Consider the following 26841-nt stretch of genomic DNA (forward strand, 5'->3'; position numbering starts at 1 on the left):
TCCAAGTGTCAGTCTACGTACCTTAAAATATTTCCATAGTGATGCCACAAGTTACTGATATTACATATGTTTTTCTCGGAGTGTATTTGGAGATGTCGACTCTATTTTAGTGTGGTAATTTTCAGAAAAGGGTGTTTCAAAAACAGACAACAGTTACTTTGTGGGGCTGGCATTTCATTCATACAGATGGTCGCTGTTAAGGCCCTTTTGGCTGCATAGCAGTTGGCTTTTCACGGTCTTCAGCATATGGCTGGGTCAGGTTGTGCTCTGATGCTTAAGAGAGCGGATAAGGCTTACAGGCAACGACACCCACCGTGAACAGTGTTTCTGGATTTGCCTACATTAAGACTGCTCTGTGTCAGCATTAGTAGCTGCAGTAACGGGTAATATCTGTCCGGCTAGTTTCATTAATCACTGCGAGTTTATTGCAAGGGTGAAAATGGGTAGCATATAATGGCATAGCTGATGAATTGAATAGAGTTTAGTCCTTGTTGCAGGGTGGACCTGCAGGAACTGGTTTCTTTTCCCAGTTCTAAGCGATCATAACCTTGGCTTTAACCTCTGTGCTATAGTATCTCTTTCTGTGAGTGGTATTTATTACAGTTATATAAAGTTTGTAGGATGTATAATGGAAATTGCTGTTTACCTGTTACTGTTGTTTTCATTGTGGTTATTACTGTGCGCTTAGGAATGTGCATGATTTCTGGCTAAAAGTGGAAAAAATGTTTCACCTTTAAATGCTCAATCAGCAAGCTCTAAAAGGCTTAAAATATATCTTGCAACTTAGTCTGTTAAATTAAAAAGTGGCTTTGCTAGTAAAGTGAGAACATAAAATAAACGCTTTTTCATTTAGTAGTATTGACTCCTACAATCATAAACTTCAAAAATATTAATTCCTAAGTATACTGGATAATATTTAACTTAAAATTATGGCAATAAAGTACTTCAACCAAAGCACCAAGATGCGCGCCCCTTCCCTACCGTGATTTTTTTTTTTTCCTGGCAGGCTGAATGAGGGTGCCTTGTTCTACTTGACATCTGCCCGTGTCTGAGTAAGTCGAATTTGTACCACGGTAATAGGTACTTGAGCTGTGCCCTTGGTAATCAGGAGATGAGGGGTGTATGTGACAAGTTGGACACCGAAGGGACACGCTGTATCTAAGCTATTCAGTTTCCTTGTGAATGGACTAATATGTTCCGTCGGCCTTCCCTGATCTTAGTAACCACATAAAGCTTTATGCTCTTAAAATAACTGACAGTCAGCAGCTGGTTTCTTACCAGATTTTTTTTTTTTTCACTGCGAGTGAGGAGAAAGTGGGATCCAAATGTCACGAGTCCTGTTGTCTTCCTGGAGATAATACAGGTTTTTCTTTTACTTGTATTTGCTGGAATGTTTCTGTGGGCTTTTTTTTTTTTTTATGTGCAGTGCTTATCTAATCAAACTGTTGTCAGTGGAGTCTCTTTCCCCAGTGTGGATTTATAAAGTGTAGGTGGTGATGAATGAGCTTTAATAAGCTGAAATTGTAGCCATAGGTGACTTATACTGGAGAAAGGCTTTATGAGGGATGGAAAATGCATGTGAAATGCAAGTCCTTTACAGAACACTGAAGATACGGTAAATCCGTAAGGACTTAAACATTTCTACATCAAAATTGATTAGATGTTTTTGGGCCAATTAATAACCCTCATAATATTTTGATTCCTCTTGCCATAAATACATGAGCGTTTACGTTTGGTTCATTGTGCGAATCCAGGCGTGAAGCAGTTGATGAGCTGACTTACAATTCGAAAGAATATTTCATTTAAAACAATGTTTTGACACACGCATCTCAGCATTGCAAAAATTCTGCTTTCTGCTACTTTACTTTCGGTACAGTGGGTTGGGACTGTCCTCGCACAGTGCCCTGACCTGGTGTCACACGCAGCGCCTTGCGGAAACGGGTGAGTTTCAGGTCCCTGCCCCATTTCTGGGAAAGATGTGATGCCGTGTGGTTTTTTCATCCTTGGAAATTTTCAGGTAATAGCTAATTTTACTGGCAGTAAAGTAAGGACATCAAAGAAGGGAAGGGGGCAAGGGAAACCCTTCTGTGACCTGTAACGCATATTAGGTGCGTGGGACGCGCCAGCCTGGTTCTTCACAGCTTACTGTCCAAAACCTGACATACAGCCTGAAATGGTGAATGTGGCAAGAGGGGCCCCTTCCAATGCAGTCTGGAGAGACATGTCTGTGGGGTCTACTGGATGTGAAGTATTGGTGGAGAAGAGCTGTCTGTCTCTGCTCTTGATGAGGCTGTCGGCTACAAAGCTGTAGCAGATGGGCTGAGGGGTTAGTCTAGACACAGGGGTATAGCTTGGAGGTGGTGTCATCTTCATCAAATCACAGAATGGTTAGAGTTGGAAGGGACCTTAAAGACCATCCAGTGCCACCCCCTGCCCTGGGCAGGACCACCTCCCACCAGCCCAGGTTGCTCCAAGCCCCGTCCAACCTGGCCTTGAACACCTCCAGGGATGGGGCAGCCACAGCTTCTCGGGGCAACCTGCCCCAGGGGATCACTGCCTGCACAGCAAAGAAGTTCTTCCTAAGATCTCATCTAGATTTCCACTCTTCCAGTTTGAAGCCATTCCCCCTCGTCCTATCACTCCATGCCCTTGTCAAAAGTCCCTCCCCAGCTCTCCTGGAGCCCCTTTAGGGACTGGAAGGATGGTTTTGGTGAGGGTGTGCAGAAGGTCTGGCATTCAGCATGATGCAAGCATGCCATCCGGCACGATGGGAAATCGCCGCTGCCCCGGCAGTGTGTGGGTGCTGGGTCTGGCTCCCGTTGCCAGCCCCGGGACCAGGGAGTCGAGGTGTCCTGCTGTAAACGAGCTCCAAATGGGTCGGAGCCCTACTGGGCTGTGTTGGGTTATGCATCCTGGGGAGCACGTTTATGAGAGATTATTTTGAAAGAGTAGCTGATTTGCTTCAGATAAGCTATAGAAATAATGTACAAAGAGAGGAGGGACGTCTGGTGGCGTGTGGCTGACACAAACAAGTGGATCAGAGTTTCAGTAGAAGTGTGCTCCAGCACTGTGTTGTCCTACACATCGCTCAATGAGTGTATAAGCGGAGAGGTCTGTTTTCAAACTTTAGTTATGTAAATCTTTACAGAAAATGCACTCTGTGTTTGCCTTGAAATGTAATGATGACTCTGGTATGGTCAGACTTGTTGCTCTTAGAGTTCAAATTAGGAAGCCCATAACTGCCAAAACACGGATTGACTTGAGAGCCAAGATCCGTCGGGGCACAGATGCCGGTGTATTTAGGCAATGAAATAATCCCCTTTTAGCTCGGGAGCACAGAAGCGCGATTGTGCTCCTGCAAATGCTATGCAGAGGTTGAAATTACGGAATGGTTTTGCGATTATAGGTTTGATTGTGTTAAAGGTTTTTCTAGAGGCTTATTTTGCTGTCTGTACAATGTCTTATTGAAGGGTGCTGTAGCGCTGCCGTGAAACAATTTGCATTGGTGCAGGCATCCTTCTGGACCGTTTTGGGACATGGTTTAGGATGACGAGGGCAAGGCAGGAGATCTTTTGGAGCTTTTAGACTCCGCACATTGGTAGCGCTTCCATTGCCAGCTCGTGTCCTGCATGTTACAGCGTATTTTTCACAAGTCGGATGTTTACATGGCTGTAGCGGTGCTCTGTTGGGTGCTGTACAAGCTAGTTTTGCAGAGGAATGGTTTACATAAAACAAGAATTACTTGCACTAATTTGAAATACGGTTTTGTATGATGGAGTTCAGCGTAGTGGATCCTGTTCTGTTCAACAGTCTCACTTCCTTTTCGGTATATGCGGTTTACCTGAAATTATGCAGCTTGTACGTGGCATTTCAGGAAGTCTGAACTGATGGAGAATGTGCTTACTGCTGAATTTTAACGAATTCCTGTGTGCAATATGAAATGTGATGGTTCCCACCCCCCCCCACACCCCGATTTTAGACTTCGGGCAGTTTCACACAACTTTTTGTTCTTAATGATCTCTTGCTTTTCCTTCACAGAGCTGAAACTGAATAGCTGTGATAACGGTCTGTTTGTTTATCTATTTATGTTTAAACATACTAATGCACACTGTCATAGTGTCTTTTCAATTAAAGACAAAAATCCACAGGGAGTCTTTTTTAAAATGTTTGTCGCATGCCCTCTTTGACACTTGTTCCTAAGCAACCCGGACTCAGCAGATGTTGCATTGGGGTGTTTGCAGCTGCGTCCGAATACCCCTGATGGGAAGGGCTGAGTCTGCTGCTCTCGTGCTGGCAGAGTTCTCGACACTCAACTTGCTTCTCTTGTCATCGTGTTGAGTTGCAGTGGCTTTTGAGCAGTGATAATCAGCTTTTTGTGCTGGGTTTGCAGGCGGCAAAGTGCCACCTTAACAGCCACTGCCTACTCGCCCTTGTAAGGCTTACCTGTGCTGTGCTGGCCTTCAGCTCCTGGTTCACAGCATCCCAGCCTGGTGGGGGTGGGAAGGGCCCTCTGGAGCTCCCCCATCCCACCCCCCGCCAGAGCAGGGGCACCTCCAGCAGTGGCACAGGACGGCGTCCAGGCGGGTTTGGGATGGCCCCAGAGGGGGAGACTCCCCCACCTCTCTGGGCAGCCTCTGCCACTGCTCAGACTGTTCCCATCCCCCTGGCACCCTCCCTTTAAGTATTTATTATTATTGATAAGATCCCCCCCGAAGTCTTCCCTTTTCCAGACTCAAAAGCCCCAAGTCCCTCAGGCTTTCCTCGTAAGAAAGATGTTCCAGCCCCCTCATCATCTCCGTAGCCCTTTGCTGGACCCTCTCCAGCAGTTCCCTGTCCTTCTTGACCCGGGGAGCCCCGAACTGGACACAGTGCTCCAGATGTGGCCTCCCCAGGGCAGAGCAGAGGGGGAGGATGACCTCCCTCCACCTGCTGGCCACGCTCTGCTTGATGCCCCCCAGGATGCCATTGGCCTTCTTGGCCACCAGGGCACATTGCTGGCTCATGGGCATCCTGTTGTCCCCCAGGACTCCCAGGTCCCTTTCCACAGAGCTGTTCTCCAGCAGGTCAGCCCCCAACCCGTACCGGTACATGGCGTTATTCCTCCCCACGTGCAGTACCCTACACTTGCCCTTGTTGAATTTCGTTGGGTTCTTCTCTGCCCAACTCTCCAGTCTCTGGTTCTTGCTGCGGAGGCTGATGGCTAGTCTGCCTTAATGGATACAGCCTTGTGTTATAAGTTAAAAAAGTAAAAATTTAGAAATTGAAGAGACTTATGAACTTTCCTACGAAGCAGATTTCTGATTTTTTACTTCCTCTAGGTGAATGACTGATTCTGTGACCAAGTTTAGATCTTTTACGCTTCTGAATTCAATGATGCTGTGCTTTTACTTAATTCTGTGTGCGTGTGGAAACGCTGTGAAAAGTACAGCTCAGTATCTAGTTTGCTGAAACTCTCCTTAGGTAATGTGCTGTTGTGTTTTGACCTGACAAGCCATGCCCGGGTACAAAGGTACGACAAAACAGCCTTCATCCCAAGTGCTTCTAACTCAGAGTGCCAAAAGAGCGCGGGTGCAGGTGGGGATCTACAGAAAATCAAACCGAGTGACTGAGAAGAAATCGTTGCACTGTATCAGCACTCACCGATGCTGAGCGCTATGTGACATTGCCAACTTGGTGGTTGTTTTGAAGGAGAAATTGTTCCTTTTTTTTTTTTTTTTAAGGCACCTTTGTGCGTAAGGGGTCGCCTGAAAGAAAACACAGAGGTGCTTGTTGGAGGGTTTGCCAAAGGTTGATCTAATTAAGGGGAACAAATGTTGCAAAACCAGCAGAGCTGAGTCCTGAAGGGCATTAGAAAGCAGCTTTTTGTGCTTGATGTTGGGAGAGAAGCAGGAGTATTGGATGCACAGTAATAAATTAACTGTGGCTGAAGGGACAAAGCAGGAAGATGTTTCCAAAGTTGCAAAGGTTTAAGAAATGTGGAGCTTGTCTGAAACAGAGTAATTTAATTTTGTGAGATGGATTTTAGCTGAGTAGGTAACGAGGCAGAAAAGGCCGTGTCTTGAGGATGTTGGAGAAACAGTTCTGGAAAAAATTGTTGTATATTTGACAGTAACTCTTTATACAGGCAGTGTACACTGGTGGAAGATGGCTTTTTCCCAGTTTAACCTAATTGATTTGATGCCATAAATTGATGAAAGTCATTTATCAATTTAACTTCATTTGTTAAACATTCAGACCAGCGAAAGCCTTTATGTTCTTTAGGGGAACAGCACTCTTCATGTTTCCTATATCTTCACTCTCTTGCCAAGGAAAAAGCTCCTGCAAACAAAACTCTCTTTCTTTACTCCCCCCGGCAAACAAATTACCAGTCAGGCAAAATTGCGCATCCCTGATGAGGCAGTAGTGCAGGCAAGAGGAAAAGCATAAACGTAGATCTGTCCAAAGACTTGAAATAGTATATGGGTAGAAAAGAAGAAATGAAAAGATTATTTTGATATAAAGATTGTTGGATTCACCCAAGGCTTTATAATATTAAAATGTCGGAAGACCTAGTTCAGCTTTGGAATCTCATTTTTGTTCTTGATGCTTTGTTGGCAAAGAAAAGAACTTGTGAAGTTCAGTGATTTTTTATTTTTTTCAATACAGAATATTTTCATTGTATGGAATGCTTTGTGGTGACAAAAGTGACTTAATGTTGATTTTCACTGAAAAGTAATTCAGTTCATAGCACATTTTCAGGAAAGATTTTTTTTAATGAAGACAAAAGGAAAAAAATAAGCGCAGCCTTGTGAAGGGAGTGCCTTCATTTTCTCTACAACTATGTTTTAAGTATTGGATACCTGTGATTAGGTTCCTCTGAACCTTTTCTTCTCTAGGTTGAACAGATGAGTAATTAAACAAGAGAACAATTCAATTTTCTCATTTTGTTTACTGTTTGTGCTTCAAACTGGGCCCGAGTCTACTCTCACTTCTGTTCAGACTTTTAGCAGTTGAGGAGCAGCAAAGCTTTGGCGCACTGAAGCTTTGCTCCTTGCATTAAAATGGAACACTGTGATTATATTTCCTCTTAGATGTTCTCCTTGGCTTCATAATGCACGCATGAATTCAAGACAAGTTAATTAGAAATTAGCATCCTAGATTAGATGCTGTCTTTGCAAGCCGAAAGACGACTAATGGCAGTTCGTGGTAGGCAAGGGAGTAGCAGAAATGCAGGCACCGCAGCTGAGTAGCGCAGAGGAGATTCGTGCAGAAAGAGTTTTGCTAGGTTTGGGGAAGATTGGGATAAAGGCTTTTCATCGACACTGGCGCTTTTTATATTGTCATTTTTTGGGGTCCTTTTTTAACTTCAGACTTTTCAGTTGGTGGGATTTATTCTTGACTCGGTTTTCTTTCTGCTGCTGTTGATATAGCCTTGATGTATTTGTGTAGGTAGCACTGCGATGGACTGCACGCAGATACCGTTCTGCCTGAGAACATTTTAGAAAGCGTCTTGTCTGCGTTGTGGCTTTCTGCGATTCATTTCTCTTTCTTCAAACAAAAAGGACTTGTTTTCTTATCAAAGCCAAAAGATGGACCCCGCAGACCTTGGGAAGTTCTTGGCTGTAACCTCATTTGTTCTACCACGTTAAGCACCCGTCGGTGTGGCTGCTCTCGTCTAAAATGACGTATGATGTTTTTATCCCCTTTGGTCAATAGGGGAGTTACTACTCTGTGCTCAGAGGGGAGGTGGCAGCAGTGCTCCCTGACAGGTTGCCTGCAAGGGCCTGAATTCCCGCAGAGGTGCCAGTGGGGATTTCTTCCCCCCCACAGCAGCCTGGAAACCCTTTCTTCCCATCTGGAAAACTGAGGAATTCTGGAAGAGCTAATTAGCAAGTAACTTCAGAAACGAAAGGACACAGTTAGTGAGTTGTAAGCTAATTTCTTCATCAAATAACGCATTATGATTTTCAAACAAAGCAGAAAAAAATCCAGCTTTAGTCTTAATGGTTCTCTCGTCCAAGATTTCTGTGAGTTTTTCTGATTTAGTTGATGCCTTCGCGTCTGCTTTTAGGTATCCAAAGACCAATTTTAGAACAAGGAGGCAATAACAGTTACTTACCAAATCTTTCGGTGTGCTAAAAGCATTCCTGATATGGCTGGAAAGGGATTTCTATCTCAAAATATACTGAAATCGGCCATTCTGTCTTTCTTGATGACACTCTACCTGCTATTTAATCTCTTTGTGCTTATTCTTTTTTAGAAAGAAAAACCACAGATTTAGGGCAAGAGTAGAGATGATCACCTTGTCCCGGAAGAAATTCCAGCAACCTTATTTCAGTGTCTTCCTTTCTTGAAATAAAGTTCTTAAAACATGAAATGTTCCCATATTAACTAACTGAACCTGATTTTGGGAAGCTATGAAATTGTTTACGTTTTTATCTTGTGCTGTACTTTGCAGACTGTAACAGTAGTTTTGTCTCATCCCATTAATTATAATTATGTTGGAGTGACTGGTTTCATTCTTTTAAGGAATGGGATTTGTTGGGTGCTTTTCTGCGCTGCCAGATGAAATACAGCAGCATGAATAAGAGTGTTTCAGTAGGGAAACAGTGTTGGTAGGATTTGCTTTCCCTTGGAGGTGGTTGAAAAATATTCCTGCATCAAATGGCGTCGTTCGTGACTAGCGATTTTTTGTTAATGCCATTTAAGACTTCCACATTCTTCATTTTGATTGTTAATAACATTTAAACCTTTCGTTTAACTAGATTAATATCTTTAAAGAACTGTTTTGAGCGTTCTTAAGAATAAATGCTCAATTATTTCTATTCCAGAGGTTGTATTGACATTAAGCAACCTTATTTTTTAGCAAGTTTAGACTAAAGAAATCTAATAGAGCTGTTCCTGTAGTTTCCTTGACTGATCTTGTGTCCTTTGATCTTGGTCTAAACAGATAATTCATGGGACAACAGTTGAAATCATTGAAGTGATGTTTTGGCAGGAGCTAGATCATTCTTGAAGAAGGATCCAACCCATCAGTGCGCTGCTCTCTGCTTCTGGGGGGATTTTTCACTCGTCGTTTGATCTTGAATTAGAAGCAATAGATTTTCTGCTTTTTTTTGGTTGTTTTTTTTTTTCCTCCCCCAAAACAGGCACACAAGTGCCTTTTGTCCGCTGGATGCATTTATGGTGATTTGAGCATATTCAGTCTCAAGTTTCGCTTTTCAGACTGCTGTATGAGCAAAATTCCTGCATCCTGCTGTCACTCAGCGAATGCATAGAGCCTTTTCGCACTGTTTTGGTCCATCACACTTCTGCTTAGCATGAAGAATGGCTGTTTGATGAATAATGCTGTGAAACTTGAAGAAAAAAAATCATAAAAGCTTTCCTTAGAGCAGAGTTATGATTTATGTGTTCTCTCCCTCTTCAGAAGCTTCCCCTCTCTGGTAATCCCAAGCGGTGCCTCTTTCCTCCAGCCCATTTCCCTCTGGTTATTGTGTGTGTGGTTTTATTTAGCCGTCGCGCCCCGCTCCATCCGTAGCAGAGATGTTGCCTGTATTTTCTCTCCTCTTCATTAAGGCCATGCATTTACATCCTTCGTTCTTAGGCACGTGCACTTGAATATTTTAGAACAAGTACGTTTTCATTTGAAATGGGAACGTTGGCATTTTCATGTAAAGCCATTCAGAAGAGCTAAAGTTAGAAAATAAAGAACTGGAAAAAATCCAGTAGGATTTTTTTTTTTTTTTTTTTAGAGGAGATGACAAGTTTCTTATCTTATTTTGTGGACACTTGTGTTGGTCACATCTGGTCTCGGTATGGTGTCTGTGACAGTGTTTGTGCTTGTTTAGGAGGAAATGATTTCGTAACCTCAGTGGAAGAATTAACCTCTTCAGTAACAAGTTTGTTTCTCCAATAATTTTTTTTTTTAGCTTTCCAAATTACTACTACTTAACCAACCACTCCAAATGACTTGAGGATTAATAAAGTAAAAACTCGCAGCTTTACTGGTGACTTGCATGTAAATAAAGTCTCTGGAGTTTGTTTCAATATTGATTGGGTAAAATTAATGATTTCTTTGTGATGGAGTAGTTGACAAAAAAAGCCAAAGGTGCTTTTGTAGGGCTAGAAATTTATGTGCAGGCTTGATGAACAAATTGGTAGCATTTAACTCTTACATTTATTATTTTTTTTTGCATGGTTCAAAGCAGTAACACGCTCTTGCATATTTAAAAGCTGGTTTTTGGTTTTGGTTCAGGTATGTTTCTGGGTTAATTGCAGTTAAACTCCCTCTGGATCCTCTTCTGGATCCCAACATCTGTCCACGTGAAGCTTTAGTATATTATTTGTAAACCCGTGCCTCTGACACATGAAATGTTTGCAGCTTGATGTGGGTGGCAAATAGGTGTGGATCCAAAATAGTTTATTTTCTCTCTGAAGGAAGTGAGGCCACTGGTTTTAACGGGATGGGTGGGCTTGCAAACTGGAGTCGCTGCTGGGACGGTCTGGCTGGTGTGTGCTATGTTCGATCTGAAAAGACACAGCTCTGCAAATTTCTCCAGCTGGTGACACGTTGCTAGCGGTGTAATGTCACCTCACGCTGATTGTCCTTTTCCCTTTCCTTTTCATATCTCTGTCTTCTGTCACCTGGGTGGACGTGGCTGGGTTGTCACCGTTCTCTTGGTGGCAAGTGGTGGGTGTCGTGTTATGAGAAATCGTTTCCCAGCTCAGTTTAGTGTTTAAGTGCATCAAGTTAAAAAGAGGGGCTTTATCCAAAGCGACTTTATGCTTAGGATGAGGTGCTTTAGAGTCTGATATCTAAAATCAGCTACTCATATAGTGTGTATAGCACTCTCCCTTTGAGGGAGAATGGGATTTCTTGTTCTGCACATGATTAATTTATCTGTTGTGACACTATAGTTAAACTGGGCCTGTCACTTCTGCGCGCAGACTGGCGTACTTATTAAATCAATAATGAACAGAACATTAAAAAACTTAAATAACTCCTGTTGTTTCAAAAATGAATCGTTTTAATAGGCAGTTTAATCTGCCGTAGCTAGCAGCTGATTGTCTAAATAAACGCTTCTGAAATAAAAGTTGTCATCTTGGAAAGCAACAACTCCATCTTAAAATTCGGTATTCCCAGAAAATACTTTTGGTGCTAACTTTCCTCTGCAAACCACGTCCTGCAGTATAGTCAAATGCGGAGGAATTACACTGTTCTTTATTCACAAAGGGAAGGGGAAGAAAACAAAACTTCTCTGTTCGTGCATTTTATTTCGTTTTGCTGATAAGAGGTCATCTCATTTTGAAAAGGGGAGTATGCCTGTCTTTGTGGGTGCTAAATAGGTTGTTGGTAGTGCCTACTTTTTAAAAACAAATGAAAAAAAAACCCCCCAAAACCCCAAACAAACAAACAACTCCCCCAAAACGACTGAAGGATGTGCATAATACTTGTGCTTTCTTTGAAGGGGGAAAAAAACCTGCACACCCGAACACCAAAAAAACTTACATTATAAAATGCAACCAATCCAAAAAACCCCACCTGTATATTGCAATTTTTTTTTAATGTTAGAGGTGCTCCGCATGTGTGTGTTCATGCGTGCAGCTTGGCAGTGCAGTTCTAGGGATTCTGTTGTCTTTGGACACCTGGGATGTGTCTGTGACTGAGGTTTTAGTTCACTTGGCTGCAAAATCAGGTGGATCTTCGAAAATAATTGCACAGCAGTGGAGACTATGCTGGAAAAACAGGATACCCAGTCTTGGCTTGGGTGTTCGCTCTATGGGGAGACCAGTAGGTTTTGCATCTTAAACTGATTTGTTTTAATTAGCTGCACTTCAAGCTTGCTAATGTTAAGGGTATCTTGGAGGAATGAGAAGGGCTGGGTTACCGGCGTTACTGTCCTGCCCTGGACAGGGGGAGTTGAAGAAACTTCTTAGTTTCCACGTGCTCTTCGGATGCTCTTCATCACTGCAGTGCCGGTGATGGCTGTTAAATGAAACAACTCGGTTTCTCAGACAGTATGTTCTTCTACAGCCTGCAGACTGCCAGCCCCATAAATAGATACACTCCGGAATCTGAAATCCAGGTATCAGTATGATTCCTGCAGGTTATAGTAAATTTAACAACTGAAAACAGCAGTGCGCAGTTAAAATGCAGAAGTATGTCACAGAAGACTTTCACCTATAGCTACTACTATTCTGCCTCGTTACGATATTGTAGGTATATTTATGCCTGACCTTCCCGTGACATTTCTGAAACCCGAGCAACTTGCTAATCTCCTTCCATCTTCCCGAGCTATGTTATCACATCCAGCTCCATCACGGTGGATTCCAAACGTCTGCAGCCTGCAACTACCCTGGTCCACCTTCCAGCCGTCTGCTTTCATTCTTCTGCTCCGGCTCGACTGTTTTGGCTGCCTGAATCAGAGCTGACAGCCAGGTGGGTGGAGGTGTAGCAGCCAAAGGTCTGGAAAGAAACTTAATTTGAAGTGAATATTTTAAATCTTCAGACGCTCTCAATTTACTTCTGTTGTCCCGAAGAGCACGGAGGTCATGTATCAACAAGTCAGCAAGTTCCTCAGGAGCTCAGCTGGACGGGGATGGCAGAGCTGTGTTAGCAGTTGCTTACATGTGGATGGACGTGACTTGAGTGAGTCAGAGCGACGCGGGAGGAGAGCAGAACGCGGGTACCCAGGCAGAGGAGCTTGCGGGCTCCGCAGAGCTCGTCCCTCCAGCCCTGGCAGTGGCTGGCTTCCTCTTCGTGCTCACAGCAAGGTCTTCTCCTCTCTTGCTCTGTCTCCCCAGTAATTAGAGGCCCCACGTGACTGCGTTCAGTTCTGTTTGCAGATAATTAGAGCTGAGCCCGTATAGGAAAAGACGGAGTAGTCTGTCTGGGGTTTTGCTCGGGGGGCTTTGCCGGGATGTCGCGGGTCTGTCATTGTAAGCTAGAAATCCTCTTCCTTGCTGCTGGTCTGTGGGGGGGACAGGGGCTGATGAGGGGTCGTTATGTGATGCGCGCTGCCTTCCTCTCGTTGCACTCGCCATCCCTCCGCTCTGCGTGCTGTAGGAGTCACGAGGAGCGTTGTTTAAGAACAGGACTGGCCTTGTTCTCTGCACAGTTAACGTGCTGGGTTGTAAGACTATTTACAATGCAGAACTTGGGAGCAAAGGGTGGGAGAGGGAGCGTAAATGAACTGAATCACAGTACTGGAATTTGCTGTTTAAAAAGAATTTATTATGTGCGTTCAAGCTACGGCTCGATAATTTTACTTAAATTTTACTTTTGCCCTTTGGATTCTGCATGCTTTCATCAGGTTACAGCAATGAAGTAAAAGCTTTGTCACCCTGTGCCTTGTACGTTGTTGTAGGGTGTTGACAAAAGATGATCATAAATAGCCTGCTTATCTGCAAATACTAGATTTAGTTATTTTACATTGAGGTGCTTGATAAGAGGGCTAAGAATTCTGAACAGCTTCTTAACTGTTTACTGAATGTAATTATTTAACAGCCCTAGTAGTCCTCAAAGAGATCTTTTCTTTTTAATAAATCAGTATTTTGTGCTTAAATTGAGTATTGCCGTTGTTCACACCCCCCACCCCAATCCCTGAAAGCGCATTTCTGGACTCAGCAGAATTTAGTCATGTTTAAAAAAAAAAAAAAAAATTTCTCCCCAGCAGCTGCATGTTGTGCAGCAAGGTGTTGGGAGTTTGGTTATGTTTCTACTTCAGTGAAAGAATCAAACAGAAAAAGGTATGTTTGTGCATGTTGCTGCTTGATTCAGGTTATGAGCCAGAACAGAAGTTTGCAGAAATTTGATGAGAAGCGCTGAAGAACAAACACACTCTCCTGTAATAATGTGTATGTAAAACTCCTGTGGTCCAGTCGTTGCTGTAACTGGTGGTTTCCCTGCATAGCTTTATTATTCACTGGACAGTTTTTATTTCAGTGATTACAGAGACTCTTGTGGCCGGTGTTCATCTTACCCCGCGCTACCAACTGCGGCTCGCTCCAAGTTCAGTGCAGACCCTATGGAATAAATATCTGGGTTATTGCCCTGCCTTCCTCCTTCCCTCATCTGCCTGCTGCGTCCTCCGCTCTTGGATTCGGAGTAGCGGATGGCGGGCTCAGAGATTTCCCCACTGCCCCCAGAATTAATCTGGCCGCCTTTTCATGTTTCCGGTATATGCTATTCAAACGCCTCGAAAGCTTCGGCTTTCAAGGATTTTAGTGTCATGGAAGTACCGGGTTCATTTGAGATTGCCTTTGAAGGGCTAGACACCGGTGCTGCCTTCAGTTTAAGGTTTGAAATTTAGAATTGGTGTTGCCAGCGAGTGAAGAAAGGCTTTGCTAAACTGCAAAGATCTATTCCGTGGCAGTTATAAATGTCGGTAAATACACGGGGCAGGCAGGAACATTTCAGGCGTGACTGATGTCAGTGCTTCACTTTTTTTTAATTATTTTAAAAATTTGATTATTTAACGCTTCATTATGTGGGATTATAGCATTGCATTTTCCAGGCAACGCTTTGTGCAATATGCAGGGAGGCTTTGTTCAGGCGGCCGCGGTCACGTTACGCCTGGTCTGAGTTACTGTCATGATTCTTCTGAAGTAGTATTGTGCCACTTTGGTGTGATATTAGTTAATGCTGAAGTTTTTGGAAAATCTTTCAGGCAAATAAGTGGTGTTGCAGCGTGACTTCTGGTGGTGGTTGTGATGAAAGTAATGTTTGATATTTCTCATGATGTATGTATACCTTTCTGCATATTATCATTCTGCCTTGTGTGGGCAAAATGGTAATTACAGCAGCTCCAGAAACCAAACTGCTGAACTTAAGAATGAGTAAAAATGCGTAATTGTAAGAACATGTTAGAGCAAAGCTTTGCTTAACCGAAGTTTTGCTTTGTTTAGGGATCCAGAAAATGATTATACAATGGGACACATACTGCAAAAAGCTGAATATATATATATGTATGTAGCTGAAAGAATAAGCAAAGGCTTAAGGGAAAGCACAATGAGCAAGTGGAGGTGCTTGTAGATGTCCTTGTGTTTCAGCTGTGTCATTTATGTTGGTTTTGCTACTTGTACATAAAGTCCCTGAGCGTGGTCTTGGGTTTGTCTGATACCTACACCGAACTTCTTAATTACACTTTAAACATGGAATTAAACTTGCGTAATTCAAGGTTAGAGTGGAAGCCAGAAATATCTAATTTGTGGGTCAAAGATTGTCCAAGGTTGGAGAATCGCTAGATGTTTGTCTTGTGAGGAACAGTGCAGCATCACAGTTGACACACTTGGAGTCAGTGTACACTTAATCTATTAATGTTCTTTGATACCTAATTCTATGCCTCCTTTCTTCCTTCACTGAAGATGCACTGCTTTTTCTGCTTGAGGAATTGTCATCATTGGGGCGCCTACAATTGTTCAGCCTGGAGAAGAGAAGGCTCTGGGGAGACCTTATTATGGCCTTCTAGAATTTGAAGGGCGCCTACAAGAAAGTTGGAGAAGGACTTTTTACAAGGGCATGTAGTGATAGGACGAGGGGAAATGGCTTCAAAATGGGAGGGGAGATTGAGATGAGATGTTAGGAAGAAGTTCTTCCCTGTGCGGGTGGTGATCCCCTGGGGCAGGTTGCCCGGAGAAGCTGTGGCTGCCCCATCCCTGGAGGTGTTCAAGGCCAGGTTGGACGGGGCTTGGAGCAACCTGGGCTGGTGGGAGGTGTCCCTGCCCAGGGCAGGGGGTGGCACTGGATGGGCTTCAAGGTCCCTTCCAACCCAAACCGTTCTATGAATTTATGAAAATGAGTATTTGTCTTGTAGAGCAGTTCTTATGAATACCAGAAGGTGGCAGAACTGATTTTCCTAAAAGTGTTCTGATTGTGAGAAATGCAGAGGATGTTATTAAGCTGATTTTAATGCTGGTGATCAAATTTTGTCTAAGGAAAGTTGGATCAGTTTAGCCCTTAATATTTGAGAGCTGTTTAAAGGTATCCTCATTCTGCTCTTTTTCAATGTGTGAAAACTCTGGTGGGATTGATGCTGGCTTTTATATCGAAAGGTTTTGAAGTTGCAAGTAGTTTAACTGAAGCACTGGGTGGAAAGAAGGGGTTGTCCATCAGACGTGCAGAGGAATTCTGTCCTGAGCTGTTCTACAGAATCCCGTTTCCCCATGAACACATTTGTTTAGATATTTTGCTTTACCAGTTTGCAAAATGGGACCAATTCCTGCCTGTTTTAAGCTCTTCAGGTTATCTGGTGCTGTGCAAGAATAAATGATTGATACGGTAATTTACAAATTATAGATTTATTCTGTAGCAACTCTAATCATGTGCAGATTTATAGGTGTACCAACGTAAAGTGTTAGAAGCGGTGACTGAAAAGAGTGTGAAAAAAAGACGAATAAGACTTTAAATGAAAATCTGTTTTCAGCATAATATTTCCTGCTGGGAAACTGGAAACTTTGTGCAGGGTTGCCATGCGTTGAATGACAAGTTGATGTAATAAGGCATTAGATATTATCTCATGTGATGGCTTTCGTTATTAGAGGAGCCTACCTCTGGCGCGGTCATTCCTGTGGTGTGGGTCAAAAAGTACTTAAAGATACCTTAAAAATAGGTATTGTTGCCATTTGGAGATCCAGGGGGCCTTATTCCTAGAGCGAATGTTTTGGGCATAATCGGTGAGGTTTTGGTAGTGGGGGTGTTGGTGCAGCGCTGCCCTGAGCGGGCTGAGGCTGTGACTGCCCTGTACCAGACACGCCTGGGCTTGATTTTGCATTACCCCCCCTCCTTTTTTTTTGTCTGAATAGTTAAATTAATTGATGTAGGACAAAACCAAAAGTGTTGAAGTATGGAGATCTATGGGATTTTCTTCTTTCCTCCAGCTCCCCCTGGCAGGCAGACACCGGAATTACAGCGGGTTTAGTTGGAACTATTTCGGAGAAAGGCCCAACTCAAAGGTACCACAGTTGTTTGGTGCTCTCTGTGTATGCATCAAAGAGATTTTTCAGCTGTAGAAAAGCAGATGACTGCAGCTGCAGAAGGTGCCGAAATACACATATTTCTTGCTTTAGCTGACTTATGTACAGTTTTTTTTGTTCATCACAGCTGCGCAATGCCATTTCACCCCAAGGACCTCATGGTCATCTATTGGTTTTTTTTATCATTGTTTTTTCTGTATAACTTGTCTCTCCCGAGCCTGCTGTGATTTGCTAGAGCAGCACAGATGAGACCGATGTGACTGTTTTGCACAGAAAACTGCTTTTGGGGGCTGTCACCTGGGCTGAGCCCTTCCACCCACCTCTGGGCAGTACCCTCCTTCTCAGAGCGTTGCTGATTATTTGGAGGGTTTTTTTTCAGTTCTGTATTTCTGAAGGATGCTTCGCCAGCGCAGTGTGATGTAGTCATGCATACAACGCTATAAAGATGTAGAAAACTGCCTCGAGCACGCGGTAGCGCTGGTCAGATGGCTCGGCAGCGGGAGCTGAAAGCCCTGAACTTCAGTTTTCAGTAGGAGACAGGTGTTTGAAGTTTTACGAGATAAAAGTTTTTAATCAAGAGATTTTATTTGGCTTAAATATTTCGTAGTTTTTAAAAATCCAAATGACATTCACGTTCTTCTGCGGGCCCTTCTAAAAACAGCTTGTGCTTAGACTTTTCACGCTGCATACAGTTATTTTATGCAAGGCGGTCTGTCCTGATTTGATCCTAAATTATCCGGGTAGTTATGTTGTCGCTAAATAGGGATGTTGTAACTGCAAAGTTGTTCCAGTCTGCTGAGTGAGTGTCTTAAAACTGTCACTTTAAAGCTGCTTCTGGAAATGAATTCATAGCTTGTACGTTTGCCCACCATAACAAACTTGAATGAAATAACTTGTATCTTTTGAAGCTTTGCCTAGGAAGCGTACAGTTGTCTTTACATTTGTATTATCAAAGATGCTAGAGAAGAAAGCGGTTTGTAATTTTCTTTCTGTAATTTAGTTATTACGCAGGAATTTTGCATTTGGCGAATTAGAATATAAAGGTGTTATCTCAGAGAAATTGAACCACTTAATATGAATTTTTCTGATAATCCTTTTTTTATCCTCTGGAAAAATCTAAATGTAAGCAAGGTATACACTTTGAAAGCCTTGTGTATTTTTTTTTTTTTAATGTTAATAGCCACTAAGATTGTGGTAATTCTGTGGCATGACCATACTCATTGATTGCCCACCCCCCTTACACCCCATTCAGCTCAATGATAAAGGCTGTACCTTTTGGGCCCTTTGTACAACAACACTCAACAGTGGGAATTTACAGAAAACCTGTCTGCTAGAGAAGATGATGAGATAACCTTCTGAAGAGGTAGTATCCAGCTCTGCGGAATCTTGCAGTGTAGGCTGTCCCCTGCTCTCAGGGTGTACAGACGGTTACCGGTACCGCCGCGGTGTAAATCTCCCTCGAGCTGCAAACACACGTCTTCGGTGTCTTTGCTCCTGCCCCCCTCCCAAGTGAAAGAACCTGTGAAAACTACCTGTTTTTGTCAATTTTCACTGCTGTTGGGAATGGAAGAGCATCAAAACAAGAGATCTGGTTCCTCGATTTGGCTTTCCTTTTGGGAACAGTTAGTGTGGGGGTTACCACCGCCGTGGCTCGCTGCAGGCGGGAAGAGCCTGAGCAGTCCACCCAGGGAGTTCCCTCCCCTTGTCTTTTGGGAAGGAGTCTTTGGACTCTGCCTACCTGTGTCAGACGGGAGGAGTTCATTCCTGAGTGCCTCAATCTCTCAGGCAAAACAACCTGAAGAAATTTTAAACATGGGGGTTTAGCACAATACTCCCTTTGTCCCGCGTGGCCCGTTCAGCTGTTCCAGCTTTGGTACTAATTCCGCCTGTTCTCATGGCATTTCATTGGGACGGTCTGTGGACTTGAAACTCCTTATCTCGCGCAGAGATTTGTACGTTTCTTTTTTTTTTTTACTGAATGGGGGAATTGCTAAAGTTAGCGATAAATTTGAAACTGCACTTTTTGCTACGTAATCTTTTCTCATGCCTTTGTGTGTGAAGGCAAGCTGAGCTTTAAGTTCAAGTTGCTATTTCATAAAAATTCCTATCTAACATGCCGAAGACGAGGTGATAGCAAATATTAAAGTTGATTGAATCTATTGCGGTATCATGGGTTTTGTGACTCCTTCAAGGAATCCAGCCAGCAGCGGCGAGACGGCTGTGCGCAGCGTGGTGCCGTAGCTCCAAGTCTTCTCCTGGAAGAGGCGTTCCGGCTGATGGTTGGCTCCCAGGTTGCACGCAGAGATTTCCGACAACCTGGACTTGGAGCATCAGCACCTTTCTCGAAGCCTTTTCAATCTCGTTCTCTGTCAGTCTTCCCCACGGGACTCTGACCTTCACATCAAGGCATCAGACTGCCCGCGTTGGAAATTTTGTGGATTGCGGGTTAGCAGACTGGATCCGTCAGAGGTGACAAAGCAGTGGGAATTCCTGCCCTCGGAAAAAGTTGATCTTTTTGACTTCTAAAGAAATTGAGGCATTACAGAAACGCAGGGGAGGAGCAGTGATGGATGTGCTTTGTTCTTGCCTCCCCATGGCTGCTTTCGCATAGGTGTGTGGAACCGCAAAAACCCACTCCGGTGGGTAAAGACAATAGGGTTTAGGGAATGGAAAATGACTATCAGATTCCTTGTGAATAACGGAAGAATGAAAGAAAAAGCCTACAAACTTCTATTTTAAGAATATTTTCAAAATACTTTAATCGACACATGACTAATGTCCTTTGCAGTTTGCTGTCTGTGGCGCAGGAAATACTGAAGTTGTTAGTGGCTGGCGCTCAATCTTCGCCTCCTTTTAATTACTAAATTGTTTAATATATTTGCATCATGTGAGTCAGATGCATAAATGTGTTTAGGCATACTTTACTAAAATAAATTGTGCAGCCAACAGACCATAACAGCTGTGGAGAAGTTGTTTAGAAATAAATTCTTTGTAGTTCACAGTTTGACCTAATAAAAATAACTGTTGCTTCAGACCAATTATTTTCAGCAGGGTCAGTCTGGCTGCTGTGACTGTGCATTCGGATTTCTGCGGTGATTTATTAAATGTAATCACCTGGGGAAGATGAGCACAGTTCTCTGAATAAATCGGTGTTAATTCAAAAGCATTTCTTCTTAGTATGTTGTCAGCAGAGTACATGGGCTTAGATCAAAAGTTGGAAACCTTCATTAAGTCACTTTGGTTTTACCTCCTACTAAGTGTTTTAAGACCTTATTTTACCTAGTGCTTTTTATGTAGGAGTAGTTTGCCCAATGAAAGCTGAATTTTTACTTTTTTTCCATATTATAACCTGTGGCTTGTCATTAACAGTGCGTCTTGACTCTTGGAAGTGATTTCTTGCTAGAAATCTTGCTGCAATTTTAGAGCAAAGCCCTCTTGAAGAATACAGACAAGAAGATGGAGGGCATCCCTAAGTGGCGTAAGACTACTTTCAGTCAGAAACACACGCTTAAGAATAGATTTGAGATAGTTGAGACAAGTTACAAAATATATCTGAATCTGAATTTAATATTTTAAGAAATTTACCCTTCTAAATATTAAAATTGTGAATACTACAGGGGTTAGGTTTGTTCATTTCTTGTGTCCCCCCCTTTTCCTGCAAATTTTTGGAAGCTGACTTAAGATTTAACCTAATTTATGTTTTTTAAATTATTTTTAAAATACCAGATTGGGACCTGATAGGAAACGGCGTGGGATTTTTTTTTTAACTGGTTGCTATTGCTGAATAATTTCAGAAATTTCATACTTAGACTATCAAGATATTTTTCTCCTTAATAAATGATGCTTGTAAGGACCTGGCTTGTGGGTTTTTGAAGAATGTATGTAATGGAGAAACTCATTACTCAACATGATTGCTTCTCAGTCAGCCAGCTGCTGCCACCTCTTTGCTTTGTTGAAGAACATACATTTTGGTAGTCTGAAAAATCATGGGAAAAGCCAAATCTTTCCTCATGGTTGTGTCTGGGAGGGAAGGGGAAGTGGCTGTGTCAGATGCAGATAATATATTGGTCATATATATATATTTAAAAAAGAAGTGTGTGTGTGTGTATCTATATAGTACATATATATATAGTGTGTATATATACACACATGTGCTGTATATAAAGACACATACATATATATAGTATGCATATGTACATTAATGTATAAAATAATTTTCACTGAAATGATGCATCCTAAAATGTTACTGCAGCAATTTCCTCATTTATACAGGGGAAGAAAACGCTGAGTGGGTGGATGTCAAACTGCAGTGCTTCTTGTTAAACATGTGGTACATGGCCTGGCTGCTTAACTTAATATTTAAAGATTTGGGGATTTATTATTTTTTTTTCCTGATTTAGAAATGGCCCTACACGTATTGCTATAGAGACGGGAACCTGTACTGCTTACAGCGTTTTGACAGCAGGAGGGGTTGGCTACAAACCTATTTTCTCACTGTTCTTTCCAATTTATGGTTATTTCTTGTTCCTCAAGCAGTCAGCCCAATTTAAAAAAATTAAATATATTTGATAGTACCTATTTTGTAAGCATCTCTGTTCCATTTATCAGGCCGGGTGCATCTTGATGTCTACAGTGCAATTGCTTCCAAAAGATGCTGTAACTTATATCTGGTGCTTGAGGGCTTTTTTTTTTTTTTGCCCCTCAGTTATAAAAAAAATTTCTTTGAGGCAGCATAGCGGATAGTAAGATGAAGTACGTGTGTAATTCTCAGAACTGGCTTCAGCTATTTTAAAGCTTATTTCTTAATTTACTTAAAATTAATTGAAAGGCTGTTTTTTTGTAAGATAGATCTTTGAGGTTTCTCGAAAAGTTGTAGTTTCAATAACAATATTTCCCTGATTCCACCCCCCCACCCCCCTTCAGTATTTGGGGCACGTTACAGTGTCCCTGTGCGGGGCCGGCAAACATTCCTGCAGTGGTTTCCTTCGGATTCCTCTTCGGGCAGAGATGGGCTTTCCCTTCATGTGGATTTTGGCATGAATATGTTCACGATATGTGATCAAAGAAATTGTATTAATTAACTGACTTGTATATAAACCAGCACTGTCAACACTGTCGTTTAATTCTTCTCTTCCAGTAGTTGGGACAACTGCAGTTTAGTAGATTGAAGAGCCAGAGACAGAGGGATGAGAAGCATCCGTGTGCTGGGGGAAGAGGTGACTCAGGAAGCCAGTTAAACTCTCAGCCTCTCCATTTTTAGGGAGAGAAACGTTAACGCATCCTTATTTGCTCCTATTTGGTTTCTAAACTTGTGCCTTTACAGCCATATGCAAAATGCTGAAACGATTTGATGTTGAAATGATTATTGCCTCTTGGCTCCATGGCTTTGTGGATATTTTACTGGATTTGGGGGGTTGTGATTTCTGTTCTTGTGTGTGAAAACGGTCTCACACCGTGGGACGCGTGGGCTCAGCGGGTGGGCAGCTGTCGGATGTGCTGACGGTCAGAGCAATCCGTTCCAGCACGGAACTGAGCTTCTGCCTTTAGTTTGGAGCCGCTTTGCTCCTGCTAATACCATAAACCAGAGGTTTTATAGTGTAATAACTTATATCCATTTAAAAATGGAAATACGGCTTTGTGTCAGTGAATTTTTAGAATGTAGGTGTTGAGGAAAAGAATCTCAGAAGTCTGAAGATGTTCACTGGTACCAACACCACCATTTTAACCTATTTTCCATGTCGTTGAGCCTGGCATCTTTTCTTACACAAACAAACACTTTATCAGTAGGAAATAGCCTAATGTTAGAAAACAGTATTTGTGCCGCAGCTATTTAGTCCCATCTGCCGACATCTCTAGGTGAAAATGGGAGATGTACATCACATTCTCTCTAATTTGGAACGTTTTTCTTTCGGGAAGGCTGAGGGACGCCTGGGGTTCTGGAAATGCCAAACACTTTTCGGGTCAGGCTAGAAAGGGTTCCAAGACTTGAGAAAGTTTCCATATAACTTAACCCTATTTTCACCTCATGCTTTCGGTTCCTCTGCTGCTCAGTAGATGAATAAAAGGAGGGAGGTAAGCAGCTTGCTGAAGCGGAACAGCAAATATTTTAACTGTGGCAAATCACTAGACTGAGTGCATATTTTTCAGTTTTGTTTTTAACAGTTTAAGGGCTGAAAAAAGAAGTTAAACTCAATTTGTGCAAACTGATGGAAAATCCAGCAGCATGCAGAAGTTAACTTTTTGTCTGCTTAGTTTTCCTACAAAAAATTTTGTGGCATTTCAAGGCTAAGAAGAAGTATTTGCAGATCAGTATGTTTTTATGTTGCCACTGGGCTCTGATACATCTTTCTGCTTCTGACTTTCCCTTCTTTGAACGACCCTGAGGGGAAGTCCTGTGGGAGATGCAGAGATGGTTTAAAAGTTTTGTTGGGAGGATACATGCCTGGTGTGGTTTGAGAAACCCATAACAATTTATTGTCCTTTAGACAATTATTCTCTCACCCGATGACCCCTTACCATTTGGGAAGGGGAATCGGGGAAAAACAAGGAAACACGACAGCTGAAATATAAATAGATTTAATAGAATAAGACTAGATAATTAACATGAATAATGCTAAAGAGCCAGTATTGATCCCAATACCAGTATAAAATACCCAAGGACTATCCCCAGCCCCTTCCATCGGTAGGAGCCGTGCGCTCCCCGCAGTGACAGCCCATGTGGGACACTGCCAGCGCTGCGGCTTCGGGAGGAAGGGACGGGCTCAGGGCTGCGGCACCGGGGCGAGGAGTTCTCGGGATGGCAGCCGTCACGGGAGAGAGAGGACTCCTCAGCAAACTTTCTCATTTCTATGGAATGTGCCGTTCATGGCACACCATCGCTGGCTGTGAAGTAAATATTTTCACAAATTTGGACACTGGAGTCCTCTAAAAGTGCAGTTTTCCCAAGTGTTCATGTGGGGACGAGGGGCAAAGCAATGTGAGGCGAGAACAGAAAATGGAATGTATTCAGTGGGTGCAATGCACTCCCAGAGACCAGGTTATTTCCCCATATTTTTTAAATGTGTAAGCAAACTGTTATTTTGAAGTCTTAATTAAAATAACAGAATAACATACTGTGATTTTCTTTTGTCTTAGGAATAGTTTATGTAAAGCGTAGAATACATTTAGGTAATCTTTTCTCTGGAAACATGCAACTGATTCGTGACTGTCAGGAAGAAAACAGTATTTGATTTCTTTTTTTTTCCTCCTTATGAGCAGGTAGGTGTGATTCATTTCTCACGTGGTTCTTCTACAAGTGAAAAGCTTTCACCTATTTTTAGAGTACCTGGCACTGCCGCTTCCTTCAATTCCCGGGTTTGTAGATCGGCTGTTGGATGGAGTAGTGTGTGCTGGCCATCAGGAGGAGATGAAGTTGGGCAGGGCTTGGGATTCATACCCTATAAAAACTAAGTTTACTGCCACTGGGTTTTCTGTAAAGGTTGTAATTAGGTTGCTTGTAAATGAAATGAAAAATAATTGGCAATAGAAGCACCCAAAGGCGAGTAGGTATTTGAGCGCTACCACTGCCCTCTGTTCTGGAGGATGTCGTTGGGGTCAGAAGTGGGCAGTGACTCTGCTTTTTGGGCGTGTGTTGATTGACTTAATTGCCTGTCAGCTCTCAGGACTGACTGGGTGGCTCGAGTAGGCTTTTGTTTTACTGGGTGAAAGGGTATTTCCAGAGTTACTTTTGAAAAAGTGGCCCGCTGATTGTCCTTAGCCTCATTCTTTTATGGTAGTAACGCTGCTGTTAATAAATGAAAGGTGTCATCGGCTCCATGGGGTTGGCAGGACAGGGAGATGCAGACTTTAAAAGCAGTGAGTTGCATCGGTGTGCTCAGCGTGGGGAAGGGACCAACAGCATTTGCTTCTTGTATTTTAAGACAGTTTCTGTACCTAACGTCTCTTCCAACTTAACTTTTAGGCCTTGAGGACATGAGAGGACATGATCTAGTACTCCAGTGCTGTGTGTATATGTGAGACCGCACGGAATATTTACAGTGTGTGCAGGCAAGCGTGGCTGTTGGCGTGTAAATGCATAAAATCTTCTACTAAAAGTAAGACTTCTTCATGCTAAAAGTGCGTATTTGCTCTCTGCAGGGCTAGTGTTTCTTAATATTTATAGCGTATAACCACTGTTGACCTACACAGCGAGTGTCTGTTCAGCATTCAAGTAGTTGCTGTGAAATTTGTTGCCTGCATTAATGCTGCTCATCTGTAATTTAGAACTTTTTCTAAGAGGTAGGAGAGAGCTCCTCAATTGTTTGTCAGATAGGTGCATCTGGTTTTGAATTAGTCCTCGGCTGTGATCATCCTGGGTTATTTTAGTTCCTCGCCTGTGGTTATGGTAACAGCTTCAAATGCCCCAAACTATTTTTGGCCAACATTTTCAATAATAATGATCAGAAGCAGCCATTATTCCCTGGTGATTTAATCCCCAAAATAAACTTCACAAAGTAGGTTTCACTGTGACAAAGAACCTATCAGAGTGTTATTAAATGTTATTAAAACGCTTAAATTTATGGAAATTCTGCTCCTGGTTCTATTCTTCATTGCTGAGTAGCGTGACAGGGTGTTGGCTTTTTTTGGTGATAGTATTAAGCTGTCCTGATGAACGGAAAAATTGTCATGCTGTGCTAAGACATCCTAAGATCCTGAAATCTGTAGAAGAAATACCTTAAATGGTGTTGTTCTGGTAATACATTAAAAGTGACTTTTTTTTTTTTAATTTTGCTTTTTCTTGTAAGGGAGTCAATTTAGTCGAAGCTCTGCCGCCTTTTTCCCTGGAAGCCCGCTCTGCTTATGCACAATCTGCTATTAAATTCTCCGTTCCCTTTTTAATAGCTCACCTCCCGAGCTCCCTGCTGGCGGCAGCCGCGGGAGGTCACCGGGCAGAGCCCAGCGCATGCCGAGTGGTCCCCGATGGCCACCTGCATGGCCGGCTGCTTCGCAGGTCTACGGGCAAGCTGCGAGCTGCTGGAGGAGAGGGGGGGCGTTCGGAATTAGATTGTTGATAGCGTCCCTGCAAGGACTGCTATTAACAGCCCGCTCCTCTCTGCTGCTCTGCTGCAGAAGGCAGAGTGGTATTTGTGTTCCCATAGCATGTTGTAAAATGCATGAGCTTTTTGCTCGTCCTCCTTGGAAATGAGAATAGGAAAATGAGAGCATCCTGAAACAGAAGCCTATTAGAAGAGCATGCAGAAACCTGCAGCGATTTATGCTTTATTTTGTCTTCCTAGCTATGGATTAGAAGGACTGATTTTTGCAATGGGCTTTTTCCATAATGGCATTCTTGTATTGTTTGGTCAGAGCTTGCACAGGAGGAAAACAGGCTGCTGAATTTAGTCACTGATCTCTATTAGCCGTGGCCTAAGGCTATGCTGAGATTTATATCCCATTTGTATTGTTGCAGCTCAAAAGAAGAATGTTCAGAGGATGACAAGTGTATTCTGAGTAGGTATGTTGTTTCATTTTCATATGAAACCCTTCTTTTTTTTTTTTTCTGCTTTCATTGGTCAGAAATGAGGTTAATAGGAAGAGAATGTAGTACAGTGCTGCAGTCTCCCTGTTAAGGTAGAACAATAGCATCAGAAACAGTTCTTTAAAAATTAGCTGCTTTCATTAAATAAAGCTGCATTGTGCTGGTGTGCACAGTGCAGTCTTTCTTTTTTCTTTTTTTCTTTTTTTTTTTTTTTTTTTTTTGTTAAACATATACTGCAGTCAGCGCTTCCCTAACGAGGTGGCACTATTGTTGAGTTAGAAGGATAGAATCATCATATGGCTTTAGGGGACAGCAGGATTTAAAAGGAGAGATGCCTTCCAGCCCTGTTTTACAGATTGGAAGCATCGGTT

General features: G+C 42.7%; 1 protein-coding gene across 4 annotated transcripts in view; it reads left to right on the top strand.

The window, feature by feature from the left end:
- KLHL13 (kelch-like family member 13) overlaps positions 1-26841 on the top strand; it is a 76317-nt gene that overhangs the window by 11976 nt on the left and 37500 nt on the right. The window contains exon 1 of one of the 4 annotated variants that reach the window (XM_009881732.1): positions 1877-1941. The exons of 2 other annotated variants lie outside the window; for them this stretch is intronic. Coding sequence is in view for 1 of the 2 variants with exons in the window: in XM_009881729.1 (XP_009880031.1) it covers positions 26367-26446 (80 nt within the window). In the remaining variant the exon portion in view is untranslated. Of the gene's footprint in view, positions 1-1876; positions 1942-26366; positions 26447-26841 lie in introns of those variants that run through there. One more of the 4 variants, XM_009881729.1, reaches the window with a different exon arrangement.

The sequence above is a fragment of the Charadrius vociferus genome, unplaced genomic scaffold (assembly GCF_000708025.1).
Source record: "Charadrius vociferus isolate BGI_N301 unplaced genomic scaffold, ASM70802v2 scaffold472, whole genome shotgun sequence".
NCBI classification, from domain to species: domain Eukaryota; kingdom Metazoa; phylum Chordata; class Aves; order Charadriiformes; family Charadriidae; genus Charadrius; species Charadrius vociferus.